The sequence below is a fragment of the Crotalus tigris genome, unplaced genomic scaffold, assembly GCF_016545835.1.
Source record: "Crotalus tigris isolate CLP2741 ecotype Arizona unplaced genomic scaffold, ASM1654583v1 scf7180000020075.792833, whole genome shotgun sequence".
Classification (NCBI taxonomy): domain Eukaryota; kingdom Metazoa; phylum Chordata; class Lepidosauria; order Squamata; family Viperidae; genus Crotalus; species Crotalus tigris.
The window spans coordinates 189,732-210,571 of record NW_024097847.1 but is presented as its reverse complement, the minus strand read 5'-3'; the positions used below and the strand labels follow the sequence as shown (position 1 = coordinate 210,571).

Here is a 20,840-nt window from a genome sequence, read left to right as displayed (position 1 = left end):
ACCTAGCTGGGCCTGAAGTTTAAGCCTTCCTGCTTGCTTGGGTTACCAGTCTTTTTTATATGCAGTATCTGGCAAGACAAAACCTCATTTAAGGTTTTCTCTGACCCTGCTTCATATTGATAGTTTTCTGTTGTCTGTTATATTTTACATCAGGATTTTTCTATAGATTGAATTTCATTTCTTGGGTAGGGTGGACAAGATAAAATATACAGACAAAAGATTCCTGTGTATCACTTTACATTATAGCTTTTCTAGAAAATGTACTTAAAATAGTCTTGGTATGCTGGGTTTTTCCCATGCTCCTCCTGGAGGCCTTTTTTTTCGTAAGTGCATCCCTTGACCCTACATTTGTGGCCAATTGGTCAGGCAAAGCCACTCAATATGCAACATTTGGATTTTTGCACACCACTGCTGTCTGATATTTTGGATTGTTTGTGGTGGCATTCAAAAGCTTAGATCTTTACATGGTGGCTTTAAAAGCTTAGTCCTTTACATGGTGACAGCTGAATACAGCTGTCTAGATACCATCACAGAGCAAAAGTACCTTCCATGCAAATTCAAGCAGTGACCACATCTCCTGTTTTGGTTAAAAGTGAAAGTGTTTCTTAAGTGTTGCATGCACACAGCAGTTCCTTTCCCTTTCTTGTACTTGTTAAACAAATGAAACTTCAGAATCAGCATTAGGTGTACCATTTTCCTGAAAATAAACAGTGTAGCCTATTGGCTGTTGAAATAATCATTTAAATTTTTTATAATATATGCCAGACCTTCTACGTAAGACAGAAATCAACTTCCACTTGCTCTGTCCATTAAGCCACTTGCTAAGTTATCAGTGCATCTGCCAGGAGCTTTTAAGCAATAAATACGATTAAAAAACAAACAAACCAGAAAATGCTGGGAATTGAAAATGAAATATTTTCCATCCCAACTCTGTGCTCTCTCTCTTTCTGATATGGGCTGTCCTGTGGAAAAAAGGTATAAATGATCAATAATGAAGCATTACTGAGAGGAAGTCTAAATTAGGATATGGTTCAAGACTGCCTTTGTTTGAAAAGGTTTCCTCGAGTGTTTGACAAAAAGAGATCCTTTTTATAGAATTGAGGCAACAAAAATGTAATTTGGGAACAATAATAAGACATTTCTTCCCTTTAGTGATGCTTCAAGAATGAGGTTGAATGGAAATGATATTTGCTATACAGAATGAAGGGAATTGAAAGTCAGGGTTGTCTTCAGAATAAATATATGATATATTTAAGTGCTTGGATCAATGCTTAGCCACCTTAACTGCAATTCCCAAGTATTCCATACTACCCTGAAATAAACACCCAATTACTTTCCCTTCGTTTAGTTGGTTTCACCTGGAACACTTTGCCGGGAACAGGCGAGAACATGTGACCTACCAGAACACTGTTCGGGCAAATCACCATTTTGCCCTGCAAACTTCTATCAGTTGGACGGTACACCCTGTGAGGATGGGAGGGCATATTGCTACAATGGAATGTGTTTGACATATGAGCAGCAATGTTTGCAGCTCTGGGGATACGGTAAGGACGACTAATCTCTATGAAAGACAGAGGCCCCTTGCATTCACAGGTGTAAGGAAAAGGAAGGAGAAGATTGTTTTTATTTTTAGTTTATGGAACTATAATTACATCAAGGAAGAAGAACAGAGAAAGGAAAAATCCAGATGTTCATCTGCAGAGGCTATTGTAATCAATAAAAGCCAGGCAACTACTTTTATGCATAATTCTGAGCCTTGCTTTGCTGAATTATGTTTGTTGGATAACATGTTGATTGAGTCCATATAACTCTACCTTAATCTTAACATGAACAGCTGGGTTCATACATAACACACTACATCAGAATGCCATAGTGTGACCCTAGCCAAATCAAGTCTGGGTGATTTTTTAAAAAAATTATTTTTAAGTTTGAAAATTAATTCCAATTTTCATCCCAAGGGCTAAAAAGTCTTTTTAAAATGCAGTGTGACACTTCTTATGCTTATATTATAAATAATTATACATATAGATAGATATGTGAGGATGGAGGTTCGTTCTTAGCTTTTGGGTTGGTTTCCCAAAATTTTGTTACCAGGCTAGGTAACATCTTCAGTGGAATTTAGGGGGTATCGGTGTTGGTATTCTTCTGGTTATAAGGGCTTCATGTGATCAGTGGGTCTTGTGATAGGGCAATCACGTATCTATATCTAACATATCAGTATACAGATATGTTAGATATAGATAATCATAGATTATATTTGCACGTGAATAATCGTGTCTGGCAAACCCCATGAGGATCATATGAAATATATTTTACAGAGTGGGCTAGGACAGTTTCACCTATCCTAGTAAAGCAACAATTTTGTCCTTACTGATAGGTTCATACCCAATGCTACGCAGCTGTGTGATACAGTTGATAAGTTATCTTTCACAAATACCATACATGTGAATCTTTTCTATACAGGAGCAAGGCCAGCCCCTGACCTTTGCTTTGAGAAAGTTAATGCTGCTGGAGATTCCTATGGGAACTGTGGGAAAGATATCACTGGGAACTACAGGAAGTGCGACACAAGGTAGAAAGACACAAGGACAACTGTTTTCATGTGAGATGAGATAATTCGGTATCCTCACAAGTTAAAAGATGAGAAAATGAATTCAGTCTATATTGCAAATAGCTGCAAATTAATGGGCAATTTTGTTGGACAAAATTGTCACTTTTGCTTTGCTCATATTAAATCTTTCAGAGCAAGTTCATACCATGACTTGCTGGTTGTAAAAAGACTGAGATTATTTTTCATGACCTCCTATCTATGAACATTTTCCCACTATTCCTTGTTGCATACATAAATAATGTCAATTAAAAAACAGTAAAGAAAGGACTCATGAGTTGTGTGAATATGAATATATCATCTAAAGTAAAGAAGTAAGGAGCTCCTTACTTCTTCCAGCAGATTTCTCTGAAAAATCTTTTGAAGCTTAAAGCTTTTCAACAATTCCAGACTGTTTTCATAAGTAACCCCCTTTTTAAAAAAAAGTGAAGAAAAAAAGAAAATCCACCAATACTTTGGTCCCAATATGGATCAGGACTTTCCACACTTGATACTGAAAAGAAAGAGATATGGTGTTCCATGCTGAGATATCAAAATGTTCTTTACAACTATAAGCATGCTTATTTTCTTGCAATTCCATAATCCTTAGATACACAGGGCCAACAAAGATTATATTAATGAAAAGCAGAATTAAATTTAACTCAGAAAGTAATGGAAAGTCACTGTAAATGTTTGAGTACATATACATAATTCTGGAGACCCACCAGGAAGTAAGTCATTGCTTTTTTCTGTGGGCAATGTCATAAAGAAAAGTTTTTAGTTGATGAAAAAAGCAATGGCTTATTTCCTGGGGGTTAGACTCTATGTGACATTGGCTTTTTAATTACCCTGTTATTGATAGGGTAATCCTGAGGTCAGTAAACATGAACTAAGATATTCAGCATCTAAGTAATATACTTTTCAGCATGTAACATGGAATGTGATTCACTAGGTCCCTCAAGATTCTTCATTTTATTGGAAGTGAATAATATTATGAAAGCCTTTGTGTTAGGTGGGTGTGAAGCTAAGATCTTAGCCAGACTCACAGATTTTTTTCTTTCTTTCCAGAAATGCTAAATGTGGCAAGATACAGTGCCAAAGTTCTGCTTCTAAGCCTGTGGAGTCCAATGCTGTTGCAATTGATACGACTATCAAATTAAATGGAAGGGAAATTCATTGTCGCGGTACCCACGTCTATCTAAATGAAGAAGATGAAGGAGATATATTAGACCCAGGTCTTGTGATGACGGGAACCAAATGCGGTGACAGTCATGTAAGCCCTGGCTGTCTATTGCACCTTATTCCGCTTCAAAAATACATGTTTGCTGTTTCCCAGAATTAACTGCATGCAACAATTTGTTTTAGAGGTTTAAAACCTGAAAGGAGTCCTCAGAATCAACAACTTGGAGTAAGAAGGACACGCTGGGTATAGCTTCCCTCCCTTGGAGCAGGCTGCTCTTTGGCTAAGATCAGGTTGTCACTCCCATTACAAATCTTGAATCTGGATGTATTCACAATCTGCACAACATGTTGGATGCTGCACTACAGATTTATGGAATTTGGGGAAGGGTTAGTTTAGTAACCCTTCATTCCTCATAAACTGTTGCTCTTTCTTCCCTTATATTAACTTCTATTAGTTGGATCATGCTGGGCATGATGCTGACAGCAATGGTCTTACCTATGGGGTAAGTGCAAGAGTTGGCTTCTCAGGGTTGATGCAGTGGTTTAATACCCCAAGCCTGCCTTACACCCAAATCATTTAATAGCATTATTCCTGTAGTACAGCATTTCTTAAACATTTTTTACTATATTAAAAATTACTCTAGTATAATTCTGAATGCTTGGTTTCTCCTACAGGTGTGCTTTGAGGGCCACTGTCAGAATACCTCCTTCTTTGAGAGTGGAGATTGTGGAAAAAAGTGCAACGGCCATGGAGTAAGTATCTGCCTTGTATTCAGGTACCAGGTGACTGTATTTATTCCTTGCTTAGTTGGCCAGCTCTTATTCTTTTTAAGCTATTTAGATAGCATCCATGGAGAAAGATGTCCTATCAAAGATATGCCTGGCTGTAGAAGGACTTCCAGTTCAATTACAGTTGGAGAACTAGTTGGTATGGTGGTTAAGGTATTAGTCTAGAAACCAGGAGACTATGAGTTTAGTCCTACCTTAAGCATGAAAGTCAACTGGACGACCTTGGGCTCTTCACTCTCTCAGCCCAACCCACTTCACAGAGTTGGGATGGGAAAATAGGAGGAGGGAATATGTTATGAACATTGCGTATGTTCACTGCTTTGAGTTACTCATAAAATAATGAAGCTGGGATCAAAATCAAATAAATAAATAAATAATCAATCAACCTCTGGAACAGGAATCAAACACATTGTTTAAAAACCATTCTTGTTTAATTTGTACATTGTCCAAAATATATTCTAGAACAGAAATGTACACTATATATGTCCTTCTAGCACCCTATCTGTGTTCTGACACTGCCTTGAAGTCATATGGCTAAAATTTGGCAGCAAAATGCTAATTTTTAGTAAGCAAAACAATGGGGATTGATGAGAACAGTATGACGAAAACAGGAATAACAAATATAGCCTTCTCCCTTTTCAGTGATCTTAGCATGTCAAATGACTTTCTGTGGCTTTTTTAAAGGTACCAAACTTTTAAAAAACACATACACTCTCATTTTAGGAAAATAATTTTTCCATCCTATATTAACACATGAACTGTATAATAAATAAGGAATTAAAATGTATGCCCATGCCACAGCTTTTAATTTAAAGTAAAAATTCAATGACTATAAATGCTTTTATACTTTTCATATTTTGTCCTAAGAGAGGTTCAGCAGAAGTTAAGTGGAAGAAAGAGGAACAAAATGCAAAGCATACTTTTGTATTTATGATCTATTTTTCTTGGAATATTTAATAGCAAAAGTTGGATTGTTCACTAAGCAATCGTATTTATGGCAAAGTGGTGGTTGAACAGTGAGACACAATAAAAATGTTAGAGTAGTTGTCCACCATGCAAGATTGAATTGATGCTTTTCTCACAGTTTTAAACAAATCCTAGGGTTCTCTTCAGATAGGCTATGAAGTGTTATATAGATCTTAAATATCAAATGTTGGATGTGGCTTTCCTTAAGCTGTGGTTTTACATTTGAGAAGAAGTTATGGCCATTTGTTATGGAGAGGGTATTTATTGGGAGGTTAAAAATAGTGGGATGTCATCTCTGTTCCTCTTCAGGAATGCACATATAAGTAACAGTGAATTTTGAAGGATGGAAATATATCCTTTGTGAATTAAGTGTAAAAAATGAAAAGAATGTTCAAACACTGCATTTCTTGGGAGGTATGACGGATATAACATGGATTGTCTGGGTGACTTTTAGATACACTGAGTTCTAACAAAACCCAACGCAAATTGCAAAAGCTTCTTGTGCTGTTTGGATTGGCATGAGCAGGGTGTTTACTACAGAAGTAACACTGATGGTGTTCTCTCAATACAGACTTGCAACAACAATCACAACTGCCATTGTTTCAGTGGATGGGCACCTCCATTTTGTGATAAACCTGGAAAGGGAGGAAGTCTGGACAGTGGCCCCATGCTTGAAAAAAGTGGGTCTAATTTGTATTTTAATTTGATTAATGACATTTGAACAGAATTTGTGGGGCAGGAATTTGGGTGAGCAGATGAGGTAAAGGACCACAATGTATTGAGTGGTCCATACCAGAATAATTGAGGGAAAGATGGAGTTTTTGTCTCTTTCATGTTCAGCATTGGAACACATGACCCAGATATGTCCTTTACTGTTACCTGTTCAAATACTGGCATCCTACAGTGGGGTTTTTTTGTGTGTGTGGTGGTTGCATTATAGCACAATCAGTGAATTTAAATAATTTTGCCTTTTTTTTTCTGGTCCAGATCCTATTCCAATCATCATAGGTGTCCTGGTTTCCATCTTGCTTTTGACTTTAATTGGACTAGCTTTTTGCTGTTATAAATGGAGAGCCAAACTTGTGCCAATTAAGAAGATTATCTTTACTTCCAAGAAAACCCAACAGTCCAGGTGAATGAATGAATGAATGAATGGTTTGTCAGTACATGAGAAAATTGCTTTTTTTATGGTAAGAAGGGATGAGGGTCAATGTGATATTGCTCATATCCCCTTATATTTCATTTGTTTTCTGGATACATATGCATGACAAGCCAGTATTCTTTTATTTATATCTGTATTATAAAGGTACAATTACAGTTTCTGGAAAGGCTTTGGAGACCATATTTAAGACTTTTAGGGAAAGGTTACCTATGGCAAATCTCAGTCTGTAGATCTCTGTCCTAAATTGATTTATAAACACAGTGGTTCAGTACATCTAAGAGGTGAATTACACATAAGAGCCTTAGTATAGTGTGTGAACTATAATATGAAATATATTCAGGGCATAATTCCACTTAATTTTTAGATAAATATTCAGACCTGTCAGTACTATAGATTGCCTGCTAGAAACCCTGTTATGAAAAGAAGTTTCTTCTTATATTTAACAAGAGATTTCACACATAGAAATATGAATTGTTACAACTTGGCTACTGAGTATATTGGCCTTTTTCCAATGTTAGTCTACATAAAAACATGTGGTTTTATTTGTAAGGCATTCTTTATACAAATAAAGCAAGTGGAAGTGCAAAAATCATTTATAATACTTGTTTGTCTCTATTGTTTGGATACAGCCCACCTCTTTCCATTCAGAAAGAAGTGGATGGACATGCCAACCCAACATTCAAATCGAAAACTCCACAAGGACAGAGAAAGGTACTTTGAAACGACTAATTTCTAATCAAACCTTTGTTGTTCCATGCTCTGATTCCTCAGCATTTTAAAATACACCACCAAAGGAAATATCTTAGCTGTACAACTAATTTTCTTGTTATGTTCTAAGAAACTTGTTCTATATGTCAATTCCCATAATCTCTGAACTAGACCATTTTGGGATCTTCACCCATTTTTTTTCCTCACTGCAAATCATTATTTATATATTTATTAATTATTTGTTAATTCGAGACAGTGTAAGTAGGGGATCTGTCATTTTACTCTTATAGCAATCCCTCAGGGGAAGGGTGGTTTGAAATATAATACCTGACTCAGTTGCTCAGTGAGTTACTTAGTCAAGTGGAGGCTTCCAAGCTCCCTATCTTAAACACCATACTATATTATAATGCCTCTTAATTTTGTTCTATTTTAGAGTTGCAAATCGTATTTATTGCAAAAAATGTTTCTAATAAGGAACATATATAGATTATATTTTAAATGTAGTCTTCCATGAAACCAAGTGCTGGAGCCTATAAAAATAAGGACATAAGAATAAACAGAAAAATCCACATACACACACACACACACACACACACTAAGGCAAAGCAGCCAGGACATAAAATATATCAGCAGCATTTGGCGGCACTCATTCAAAAAGATACTTAGAAAACAGAAGTGTAGTGATTGCTGTGAATGTGTTTGATCCCTGTGTGTATTTGCCAGAGTAGGAAAAAGGTAAGATAAAATGAATTTTACACCTGGTGACTTAACGAACACATCCCTCCAAGCAGTTTGGAGTTGTTCTTTGACTTCCAACTCTCACTTATAACCGTGCAAATCCCTTGAGGTCCCCCAATTAAGCATGAACTAAGTCTATCCTACTTCATTTTGATCCCAGATTGGGTCAGTCCAGCGCTGTCCTCTGCTGAAGCCGGGAAAAAAGTTAGTTATCAATCAGTCATACTAACTTATAATATACCGTAGAAATGCCATCTTCCTCTTTGTGCTTGTAGATTACTGATATACAGAATATACCTTCAAAACCTGAAGTGCTGTATTGCCAGCCACCTGCAGAGTTCAAGAGACAGGGGCAGACACCACCCCCGGTTTTTCCAGCTAACTATACAAAGAAACCCCTCTTGCTGGAACATCAGACCGAGGAGAAACATTTGCCAAAACGAACTCCACCAAGCAGGCCTGCACCGCCACCTCCAAACGTCATGGTTCAGCAGGTGAAGAATTTATATACCTATGAAATTCTCTTTGTCAGTAACTCTGGGTAAACTGTACAGGTGTTTTAAAAATAGTGAACATTCAAACAACTACATTTGGTATTTGCTAGGAAAGATGTGCTAATGAAACTTTAGAGTAGAAGTATCTGCTTCAGTGGGACTATACATTGTGTATAATTGGATCATATATTTTTCTCAACACAGATATAAACCGTGTATCATTTGGGTGTGTCTTATATGAGATTGACTGTCACTTGTACTGACATGACCTGGCCTATAAGGAGAGCACTCAATTCTTTTGTGTAAGCAAGTATTAGCAAGGAAAATATAAAGGATTATATAAGGGCAGATGGGTTTTTGACTGATGAATTGATGCAGCAAGGGAACATAGTGGTTGATGTGGTAATATACTGAAAGTAGTCCAGGACCCAGCATTACCATAAGAGAAGTGTTTATTCTCAGGAGAATGGTTTTGCTTGTATATATCAGAAGGAGAGAACTAAGCTTTAAAAAAAGATTCCCATCAATAAATAGCAAAGGACTTGCATTTCTGGATTTTGATGGGATTACTGTCAAAGATTAGTAGGATAGTATATAGGGGCTTAAGAGCTGCAAAAAGGGAGAGGGAAGAGCTCCTCACAAACTGGATTTCTCTTATGCCCTTACCACTTCGTCTCAAATCAGGTTGAAGTTGGTTGGCAAAACCAATAAGGTTGAAATGACAGCACCACCTTGTGTCTGATGAATTTCCCTTCCAATCTGTTTTCTGCCTTGAACATCCTCTCATTTCAGTGGTCTGGAGGTGTGACCAGGCAGGGCTTTATTTTTTAGTGTGGCATAATGTGTAGTTGGTTTAGTAAACCAACTACAGATTTTTAACTGAGCCTCATGGCTGAACCAAAGCAGGTCTCAATATTATCTTTCATTAGTTGCTAGGCCCTGACAGGCTATAATGGTTCATCCATTGAAACCAAGGGTGCCCAGCTTTTCCTGAATATGATTGTGCAAATACGTTGTGGATGTATGGACATGACAGTTATGATGCTTAGATTTGGAATCTGTCTGATCCGATTTATCTACAACAACCAGAAAGTCTGGCATGGGACTGCAGTGAAGAGAACTCTGAAACTGATGCAGCCTGAAGAAAATACTGCTATTGTATTTCATACTAACTGATGTTTCTGGGCTTTCTGTAAGATCAGTCCCATATATAGCACATTGCGCTAATCTATACAACTAGTTGCTAGAGCATAAACATAGAAATAGAGAGGCAGTGCCATATGCATATAGGTAAAACCAGGGATAAAATGGGCCTTTCAGAGCAAAAGAACAATGATTCCTTCCTACATATTCTTAAATCCCATCCCATACCTTTTCACATTGATTCCTGACTCTGACTTTGGCTTTCTTATATGGAAAATCAGCAGCAGTTGAGGAGGGTTGTGTGAGCCATGGGTGGACAGATAAACAGAGAGCAATAGCACTTAGACTTTTTGCAGCCCTCTCTAAGTGGTTCACAGAGTCATCACATTGCCCCCAACAATCTGGGTCCTCATTTTACTGACCTCAGAAGGATGGAAGGTTGAGTCATCCTTGATGGGGTAAGGATCAAATTCCTGGCAGTGGGAATGCAGAGTCATCCTGCACTACTGCATTCTAACCACTGCACCACAATGGCTCTTGATACACACAGATACACATACACACACAAACACAGGAAAAGCATGGTGGGAGGAATTTATGATGTTTTTTTCATATACATCTTCCAAAAATGCAAATTTTCTCTTATTATATAATATACTTCATAAAGCATGAAAAGGAAGAACAGATTATAATTACCTTAAATTGGCCTTCCCAAATCTGGTGGCCTCCAGGTGTATTGCATTGCTGCCCGTGAATTCTGAAGTTGCAACACCACCACATTTGGGCAGTTTCAAGTTGAGGAATATACCTTAAATCATGAATAAGTACTGTTTCTTCTGCCTAATAAATTGCTTTTCATTCTGAGCTCTTAATAGATATCTATTTATCTATCCAGTTATAAGATCCGTATTATGTTTATTCTCTCTCTCTCTCCCTCCCTCTCCCCCTCCCCCTCCCTCTCTCCCTCTCCCTCTCCCCCTCCCTCTCTCCCTCTCCCTCTCCCCCTCCCTCCCTCCCTCCCTCCCTCTCTCTCTCTCTCTCTCTCTCTCCTCACAAAAACTGAAGAATTCTTACTTTTTGCCCTAGGATTCTTCCAGACTAAGACCACCTCAGAGAGCGCTTCCAGCTAATCCAGTCTCTTCAAGCAAGAAGATGGGGTTGTCCAAAGTGAATACAGGAACAGTACCATCATATGGCACTGCAAGGAATACAGGAATTCATGCTGTCTTGGCAGAGGTGAGCTATAAAATGGTAACAAGGATATACAAATAAAAGATAAAGGAAAAAACAGCACTCGAGTGTTGTGTGACATTTTTCCTAATTTGAAATATTCAACTGGACACCTGATATCAATTTTTTTTTCTTGGACAGAAAGATAAGTTGATTTAAGAGAAGAGTAGTAAAGATATTAAGATAATTGTAGCATGATATTTTCCAGGGGTAGAAAAGTCTAAAACTAAAATTCACCAACAGCTGCAAAAAGCTTGAGACAGTGAAATGTCACTGGAAAATTCTCAAGGCTCCAGATAAGTCTTTCATGGAAGACTCTAGTCCAGGGGTCTTCAAACTTGGCCTTTTATGACTTGTGGACTTCAACTTCCAGAATTCCTCAGCCAGGCATGCTGGCTGAAGAATTCTGGGAGTTGAAGTCCACAAGTCATAAAAGGACCAAGTTTGAATACCCCTGCTTTAATCCTTGGAAGTCACACACACAAAAGATCTGCCTCAATTGGCTTCACGAAAAGTATTAAACCCTGAATTAAAAGGTGAAAACAACACATTGAATTTGGCCCAGGAATGACGGGGAAGGAACAGAGTCACGGATCTCCTGGGAGATGATGTGTGATTAGGTCCAGGAAGTGGGAAATGCATCTCTGAAGATGGTTCTAATGGTTCCCCTGGCTCTTAAAGAGGCAGTGGTTTGTCCCCTCAAGTAGCCCTGCCTGAATCCAGTGGTACTGGCAATTTTTGTCTGGTTTCCAATTCTTCAATTTAGGGAAGGTTGAAGGAAAATTATCAATTTACAGCTCCTGTAGGCCAGCATGTTGGTTGAAGATATGAATATGTGTATACTTTGTATGCGGATTAAACCAATGTTGTTGACTGGGAACTCATATGATTTGTGGTAAATGCCCAGCTGATAGAATGAGGAACAGGGATCTTAAAATTACTGTATCAAAGCTCAAGGTAGTTGTATTTTGGGAAGGAAATTGAGTGAATTATTGCAATGTGTACCTTGATGGTCAGCAGTTAGTGCAAGTAGGTACATTTGTGTACTTGGGTAGAAAGTTTACTAAATAAGGGAATATGCTGAAATTTGGAGAATGCAAATCCTGACAGAAACCTAGTGGGTAAATAGGTAGTCTAACAGAATATTGTTGGAAGGGACCTTGAAGGTCCAATCCCCTGCTGAAGCAGGAAACCCTATGTCATTTCAGACAAATGGTTGTCCAATCTCTTCTTAAAAACCTCCAATATTGGAGTAGCCACAATTTCTGAAAGCGAACAGTTCTAGTTAATTGTTCTGTTAAGAAATTTCTCCTTAGTTTTAGGTTGCTTCTCTCCCTGATTAGTTTCCATCCGTTGCTTCTTGTTCTGCCTTCAGGTGCTTCAGAGAATAGGTTGACCCCCTCTTCTTTGTGGCAAAGATGGCTAGAGCCTGCTTCACCCACTTTATAATATGGAAGTGAGACTTTAAAGTGTTAGGAAAAATTAGAAGTCAGCCGAATGACGTGGAGAATGGATGATTTAACTTGCAGGATAAAAAAGAAGAGAGTCAACAATGAACAGGTGATGATTGAGTGGAGATCAAAAACAAAATTGAGTCTTCAGTATAAACATTTGAGTGGGGATGTGTAGAAAGTATAAATGGCTGAAGAATAAAGAGTATACCAAGAAAATTATAGCTGGATGAAGTTGATGTGATCTTTAAAAGGAGAGAGGTGAATTTGAGAGAATAAATGGCAATATGTGAAATTGTGTATGGATGTAGAAACAAGAAAAGTTGCAAAGCTGGAGAGCTACTGAATAGTTGCTGTAAATTCATTCCATTCAGATTCTTCATTAACTAAGAACAGCAACATATTTTTATAGTCAATGATCAGTGCAAACATGAAGTAAATTAGAGAAAGCATTTTAGATTGAGATACAATGCATATTTAGTAGCCATTCTATTTTATTACATTCAGCAGAGCTATGTGGATCAGACCATAATTCACTTATGGAAAGAAATGATGTGTCATTTAAAATGTTTGCATGTTGGAAATCTCCATTGTTCCACCTAAATGCAAATATACCTCTAAGTCAGGGGTCTTCAAACTTGGCCCTTTTATGACTTGTGGACTTCAACTCCCAGAATTTCTCAGCCAGGAAAACCCCTGCGCTAGTTTCTTCTATCTGAGACAAAACAATACTAAAATTCTTTTATCTTTTCTAGAATCGAGCCATGAGAAATCCTGGAGCAGCACATACTCTGAAGTTTAGAAACTGAATTTTGTCCTACGGTTCTAAAATCTACATCAATTCCATTTGGTTTCACCTGCAATTTTCAAGGGCTGTGTTTCATTTTGTACAAATCTCAGGCCTAAAGTAACTGAGGCCAATTTCAGAGCAATCTTTAGGAAAGGACCCCATATTTTGTGGCATGGGCTGATGCAATTCTCTAGAAAAGGTCTAGCGATCTCCCAGTACATACCAAGGACCTTTCTCCATTAAATTTGTTTATTTAAATTCACATACAGAGAGAAGCAGAGGACCTAATTACTCCTGTAATTTGTTGTTTCAACAATAGACAGATTGAATAATCAACATTGCATAATGGAGCCAATACATCTATCTGTGAACAACTTCGGGAACAAAATCTGAAGTCCTTTGAAGAAGAGGGAAATGTGATGCCCCAACAGCATCTCATGCTGGTGAAAGATCCTCCCAAACTACTTTAGATCATATAGAAGAGTTTCCTAATTTGAAGGATTTTGCTGTATATGCATTTAAGAGAAGAATTTTCTTTCCCTTTAAGGAATCTTCTACTTACATATATGTAACCTCTTATAGTCTTCTATGGAGACAGCTGTCAGTCCAAAGTTTTTTCAGTCCATAGTTTTTCAGAATTTAGAAATTTTAGCAATGTAAGTGCAGTGAGTTCATATTTTGCCTTGAACTTCCACGGTCCTCTGAGGTATACTCAGGTCTACTTGCCTTGAAATTGTTTAACAAGTACTGACCAGCTATGCAGGTGTGTTTTTGTGATGGCAAATATTTCCCTTCAGCCTGGATGGTCTTGGTATTATTTCTTCTCAGCTGTATTTGCTTCAGGTCTTATGCAGTGATGGGATTCAGCCAGTTTGCACCACTTCGGCAGGACCAAAGTAGCTAATTTTTTGTTGCCCAGGTCCAGAATGGACTTCCGGAAGTGGCATCCACACAGAGAAGTGGTTGTTCACATATTTGAATCCCATCACTGATCGTATGTATCTCTGAAATGCAACTTTGGTAAGTGATTGCTGAGTTTTCCTCAAGTGTTATATGAGGAAATTCCAACAGAAAGTGAAGAATGGAGAGATGCTTCCATTATGATACCCTTCTCTAGTCCAAAAGAAAATATGTTGAAGTGAGTTCATAAACTTTTTATATGAAGAGAAAAGTAGGACCTTTTAGAGGGGACTAGAATAGAGAAGAAAATGACAAAAATTAGGTTGGACTGTATCATGCATGGGGCAGGGGCAGGATTTTTTTTCTGTTTTTTTTTTTTTGTTTGTTTGGTGAAGTAGGGTAGGTTTTTAAAGTTGTATTATGCCTATTTTAGGTAACTTTAGAGTTTATTTATTGTCTGTCTTGAAATGACAGGAACCAACAATTTGCGGTACAGTTGGAGAAGGTGCAAAAAAGAGACTTTTTAAAATTCTTTTGCTCTGAGGGATGTGGCAAACCCTTGTCCCAATACCCCATGGTGTGCTGGCTTCTCCTGGCTCACAAGAGCCAATTGTTAAATTTTCTTGAATTTTGTGAGCTGATTGAGAACAGAACTCTGAGCTACAATGCCTAGCACACTGATCACCATTTATCAGCACATCACTACCCATATTTTACGTACCGGGAGATCCTCATGGATTTTGCTGCATGGACTTTACTTTCATGAGGACAAAAAAGGATGAGAGATATTATCCAGGGTCCACACAGTGTTTTTGTCATTGCTGCCCCTCAATTAATATTACCAAGACACTCTACTTAAGGTAGTTTTTTAAAAATGTATTTATCTTTCATATAGACTGAGATTATTCACTTAAAACATTTCAAAACTGTCCTTAATGTAACTAGTAACTTTTTATACTTTCCAATTTGGCACTGGCATAAAGAATACAGCAAATTTATAATAAGAACAAAGTCATCAGATAAGGTACCACAGTAACCTTTATAACACCATTATTATGGGGAATTTCCTGATTAAAATGCAATTAGAACTAATTATAAATGTCCTGTTGATCAGTGTTTTCCTGCCATGTTACTTTACTCATCCAACATTCAAAGTTTTATAAGTTTCTCATTCCAATTCATTTGAGGATACCTAATTATCCAGCTTAATTAGATATCCACCACAGTTCACGAAGCTCAAAATAGGCTTTTTGATTCATGGTGCTAGTTGGGCAGTTGATAAAAGTCTATTATTTGTCTATCTGTGTTCTACAAGTTGTTTTTGCACTGTAAACAACCATGAATCCTAGTGATACAATTGTAACACTGAGGCATATACGAAGCTTCACAAATGTTCTCAGGTTTTAAGTGGTGCTTCTTTTATCCTGTGGAAAATTTTTTCAGTTTGCTTTGCAATATGTTGGTGCTAAAGAAATGATGTTTGGTTTCTGATGACGTAAAATTACCATGGTTAGTCTAGGTAATATAGAGGGACAATGCATATGTGTTAGTGCACTACCCATTTTTTTCTGTTTTTAAAACTTATTCTAGTTTTAACTATAAGTATCTGAATTGTGACAGAGTGAATATAATCCAGTTACCCTACATGCTAGTTCAAGAGTCCATGCAGATATCTAAAATTATGTTCCTGAAAATATTATTTCAAGCTGGGCATGTCAAATAGTATTTTAATTGCATACCTAAAATTGCCAGAATACAAAGTAATATTGTTATGTTTAGGTTTCATACTAAATATTTGTAGCCACAAGAAGAGCAAATATTTCCCATGATCTTTCTCTGGTGCTCATTACTTCTTAGCAAAACTACAGTTATTTGTAGTATGAATAAAGAGTTTTCTAGTCCCTTTACATGTATATTTAATTTCTTCTGAATGAAGGAGTGTATTTGTAGAAATGTGCATGGAATAGAAAACATGTTGCAGTTTTTGCTCAAAACAAAATAGCTCTCCTTAATACATACTATCAAAACACTTCTGCTTAACCGTGTTGTGCTAGAACATAGTTTGAAAAGTTTCATTCTGTTGGACAAAGCTTGAAACTGTTAAAAGTATTCTGATCATAGGATTTAGTGGGAACTCTAGATTAACTTGTTTTTTCTTATTTTTCATGCCAGAGCTACAAAAGTTTATAGATTAACATTTCGTGCCAAGTTTTTATGTGGAAAATTTGATCAAGTAAAAACTAACACCCCCCCTCCCTCGCCATGTTTTGAAAAACATTAAATCCGGACAGGAAACAAGAACAGAGTTGTGCTCTAACCATGTATTCTTTTCTCTGTACAACCCACATCTGCTTATTCGGTATGAACAATAACAACAAGAGCCTCACTTAATCCTTGCTTTCTACCGGTATGCTGAAAAAGTGTGAGAAAAAGGAACCTAGTGATAAGCCCCAAAGCAATAGCCCAGCTGCAATTCTCAGAACAGGTAAAACGCCGAAAATGACTCCAAAGCTATGCACAAAATTTCACACTCAGAAGCAACTGCTGTGTTTTGCTCAAACGTCAGAACCAGACTCTTGAACCAAATGACTCTTTTGTTCCATGTTTGCAGTAGCTGAAATGATCATTTTTAAAACCAAAGTATTTTGTGCATTCCTAGGTGTATGTTTCAAACCCACACCAATCTAGCAACTCCTTTACAATAGGAAAGTATCTAGATCAGGGGTCTTCAAACTTGGCCCTTTTATGACTTGTGGACTTCACTTCCAGAATTCCCCAGCCGCTGGCTGAGGAATTCTGGGAGTGAAGTCCACAAGTCATAAAAGGGCCAAGTTTGAAAACCCCTGATCTAGAAAGTACATTTGTCACACAGAGTTATTATTGGCCCTTTGAAGATGATACATTTTCAATATTATCATTATGTTATTCAAAATTACAGCTGCAGGACTTGAAGCCTTGCTGTAGCCATATCACCCAGGAGACAATGACAAACCTTTAATGAAATGCAAACACATCCTATATTCCCAGTCTTGCATAGTCTGAAAATCTGTTTCCAAAACCTTGCAGAATCCTATTTAAAAAATCCTTTACTGAGGGCCATGGCAAGTGAAGACCTCCCAAAAATCATATTCTTAATTTAGCACTGTTTTGAGTAAATATGCACAATCCTGCCGTTTCTTCCACTAACCTTTATTTGGCCTATTTCATATTGCTTCAAGGTGGCTATATTTCCAAGAATATTATACAGCCAAAAGGATATCTTTTAAATCAGATTACTACTTCTTAAAAGAGTGACTCCCTCATAAGTTCTAAAATTAGCATCCTGCTCCCTTCTCACTGGTGCACGGATACACCTGTGTGTTCTCCCTCTACCTCTTGTGGATAACAGAAATTTCCTTGTGTGATATAGTTAATGCACTATGGAAGGAATTTTGGTACATCTCCTAACTATGTTCTAGAGGAGCCTTTTCAGATGCAAGAAATGACAGTCTTAACTATATAGTATACGCCTTAATACTGATAATACTTCACCTAATTCTGTTTTTTCGTATGCATGGGAGAAAAGTGCTACATGTGGCTACAGCTCAATACCTATTGAATCAGATTGTACTCCTAAAATCCTATGGAGCTTATTTCCAAGTTTAATAAACACTAGAGCTGTGCAGTACTTTGGATTCAAAGGCAAAAGGCAAGATCAGGGTTCACCAAATTGGAGGGGGTGGGGGGGAAAAGTCAAACATGGAACATTTTCTAAGCCATGCATTATCTGCAGATGATAACAGGAAATGCATGATCACAGGAATATATATATATATTTGATTAAATGAGTTGCAAAGTGATCTTTTTTGCCTTTATAACTGAAACACCATACAATCCTATACTGCACTATTACCATTTTCTCACATATTTTGGAGCTTTTTTACCATGTTTCACCACTTTGTTTTGGAGTTTACGGTATGATTTTTGTGTACTTATATAAATTGTTCATCTATACAAATACTTGAATAATGCAGCTTGTTGTGCCTTTTGCCTAGATATACTGAATAAATTTTGCAATTGCTATTTGTATACTTACTTGTTATAAATTGTTGTATGGGGATTGATACTATTAAAGAGGTAGAGGATACTACATATGCTGTTCTTTAAACCAATCGTCCTCATAGCTGGAGAACTAGAAAAGACAATTTTCTTCCATTTGAATTCAATCCTGCAGAAAATGTGGATTTACCTATGTAGTTTCCTTGCACACAACAAAATATGAGTCCTGGTGAATCAGGCCACAGGCCCACCTAATCAAGCATTTTGTACTACACAGTGGCCAACTAGATGAAACTCAAAAGTTTAGAGTAGAACAACATACCCCTTCTACTGACCCTTCCCAGGAAATCAATAAGGCTTTTTGCCTATGATTCAGGAGGTACTTTAACAGTCATCAGTACAGAAGTGGTTTGTCACTGTTTTCTTCAAAGATGATTTCTGAGTTTTGAGGATCAACTAAAGTTGGCTAGCTTTGTGCTGCTTTTCCCCTGATAATATTTAACTTTTATTTTTAAACCCTATGGCCATCAGATCTGTTAGATTGAAATATGGTTTTTTTTTCTCCTTTTGTTTGCAGATCATTCAGAGAGTAAATCTCAGATACAGGAGATTTTCTCCAAATGTGATACCTTTTAGGAATATTGGATTGCAACTCTCCTTGTCCCATAAAACAAAGTTAATTTGGGGAAAGATGGTAGGGGGACAATAGAAACTAGGAAATGAAACAGCTTTGGAAGTTCATAAAAACGATATGTTCTTCCACATGAAATAAATGAGTTGTGCTAAACTCTTATGAAAGAAACAAGAACAAATTTCAGTCATTTATAAAGCCATTTGCAAAACTCAATTACAGTATACAATTATCTAATTGTAAAATACATTCATTAGCAACAAAGATCTCAAAAGTTTTACAAGATTTGCTTGATACAGTTTTATTTTTTGTAGTTTTGGAAAAAGTAGTACCTGTGATACAAACCTTCACTGTAATGAAAACCAAGCCAGAGTGACTGGGTTTATACATTCTAAACAAAATCTACATTGTGACTTAGCATAAGGAATAGACACAAAAAGCTGTTTTCTAATGCCAGCAGGGCACAACAGCCCTTAGTACCAGATCATTACATCTAACCATCCAGAAAGCTTCAAATATATCATTTTTCAATTCCCAAAGTCAATGTAGGACCTTAATTTAAAAAAATTGAAGTACATTATTTTTAACTTACTATTCACCCATCCACCCATCCATCTACAGGTGCAAAAGCAAAGAAACAATATTTTGCACTGGAAATAAAGTAGCAAATACAAGTATAGAAGAGAATGATTACTTATATAAAGTGAAACTGCAAATAGGGGAGATTTGGGAGGGGTTAGATTTTTTTTTATCCCACTTTTATTATTATTTTTTATAAATAAGGTGATGGACATACCCAATACAGGTAGTCCTTGATTTAGCACCACAATTGAGCCCAAAATTTCCACTGCTAAGAGAGACAATTTTTAGTGAGTTGCCCCATTTTATGATCTTTCTTGTCACTGTTGTTAAGTGAATCATTGCATTTATTAAGTTAGTAACACAGTGGTTAAATCTGTTTCCCCTATTGACTTTGCTTGTCAGAAGATCACCAAAGATGATCACATGACCCTAGAACACTGCAACCATCATAAATACATGTGTTTGAATTTTGATCACATGACCATGGGGATGCTGCAACAGTTGTGTGAAAAATGGTCATAACTCAGTGCCGCTGTAACACTGAATGGTCACTAAGCAAATGGTTTAAGTTGAGGACTTCTTGTATTCCTTCCTCTTATTTTGCCCACAATCTGTGAGGTGTTGGGCTAAGAGAGAGTAACTCAGTGGTGGCGAGCCTATGGCACACGTGCCAGAGGCGGCACTCAGAGCCCTCTCTTTGGGCACGCGTGCCGTATCCCGGACATGGTGAGGGACTGGCCCCCACCGCCCTGGCCCTGCCCACCCAGTCTGCCGTGACCACCACAGCCACGCCCACCCAGCACCCAGTGATAAATAAGTGAGTTTTGGGTTGCAGTTTGGGCACTGGGTCTCTAAAAGGTTCGCCATCACTGGAGTAATTGGTCCAAAGCCACCCAGCCAGCTTTCAAACTGGAAACAGAAGGGCAATCCTTTGTAAGGCATGTTTGTGCTACACAGTTAGAATTTTTTTTAAAATTTTACAAAAAATAGGTAATAGAAAACTTTTTTTTTGGTTTAGCATTTTCATATAACCATCCCATGAATTATACATACCGTAAATGCCGGCGTATAAGGCGACTTCTGCGAGCGCTGAAATCGGCGCCAAAGACGGGGGTTGTCTTATACGCCGAGTCGTCTTATACGCCAGAAATACTGGTAGTTTCCGGCGTATAAGACGACGTTCTAGGAATGCGGCCCAGCTATAAAAACGGGGGTCGTCTTATACGCCGGGTCGCCTTGTACGCCGGCATTTACGGTAGATGGAACTCTTCCAATAAACCTTATGATGGTATGCCTCTTAAAAGTTACATGTGCTCTAGAGTGTGATCCCTGCAGTTGTGTCTACTGCATTACAAAATAAGTCTTCTTTTAAAATGAGAACTACATTCTGCTGTTGACCAATAGCATAGCACAAATAACTATATAAGAGCTTGTTTACAAGTCAGAATA

At 37.4% G+C, this 20,840-nt stretch overlaps 1 protein-coding gene across 2 annotated transcripts in view; it reads left to right on the top strand.

Annotated features, from left to right (window-relative positions):
* Positions 1-18,231, top strand: part of ADAM19 (ADAM metallopeptidase domain 19) — an 81,369-nt gene extending 63,138 nt beyond the window's left edge. For both annotated transcript variants that reach the window (XM_039365491.1, XM_039365492.1), the window contains 10 exons: positions 1,349-1,544; positions 2,464-2,572; positions 3,656-3,860; positions 4,445-4,522; positions 6,096-6,204; positions 6,512-6,656; positions 7,316-7,397; positions 8,408-8,626; positions 10,856-11,005; positions 13,206-18,231. In XM_039365491.1, coding sequence (XP_039221425.1) covers positions 1,349-1,544; positions 2,464-2,572; positions 3,656-3,860; positions 4,445-4,522; positions 6,096-6,204; positions 6,512-6,656; positions 7,316-7,397; positions 8,408-8,626; positions 10,856-11,005; positions 13,206-13,259 — 1,347 coding nt within the window. In that variant the 3' untranslated portion in view covers positions 13,260-18,231. The remainder of the gene's footprint in view (positions 1-1,348; positions 1,545-2,463; positions 2,573-3,655; positions 3,861-4,444; positions 4,523-6,095; positions 6,205-6,511; positions 6,657-7,315; positions 7,398-8,407; positions 8,627-10,855; positions 11,006-13,205) is intronic.
* The last annotated feature ends 2,609 nt before the right edge of the window (positions 18,232-20,840 follow it).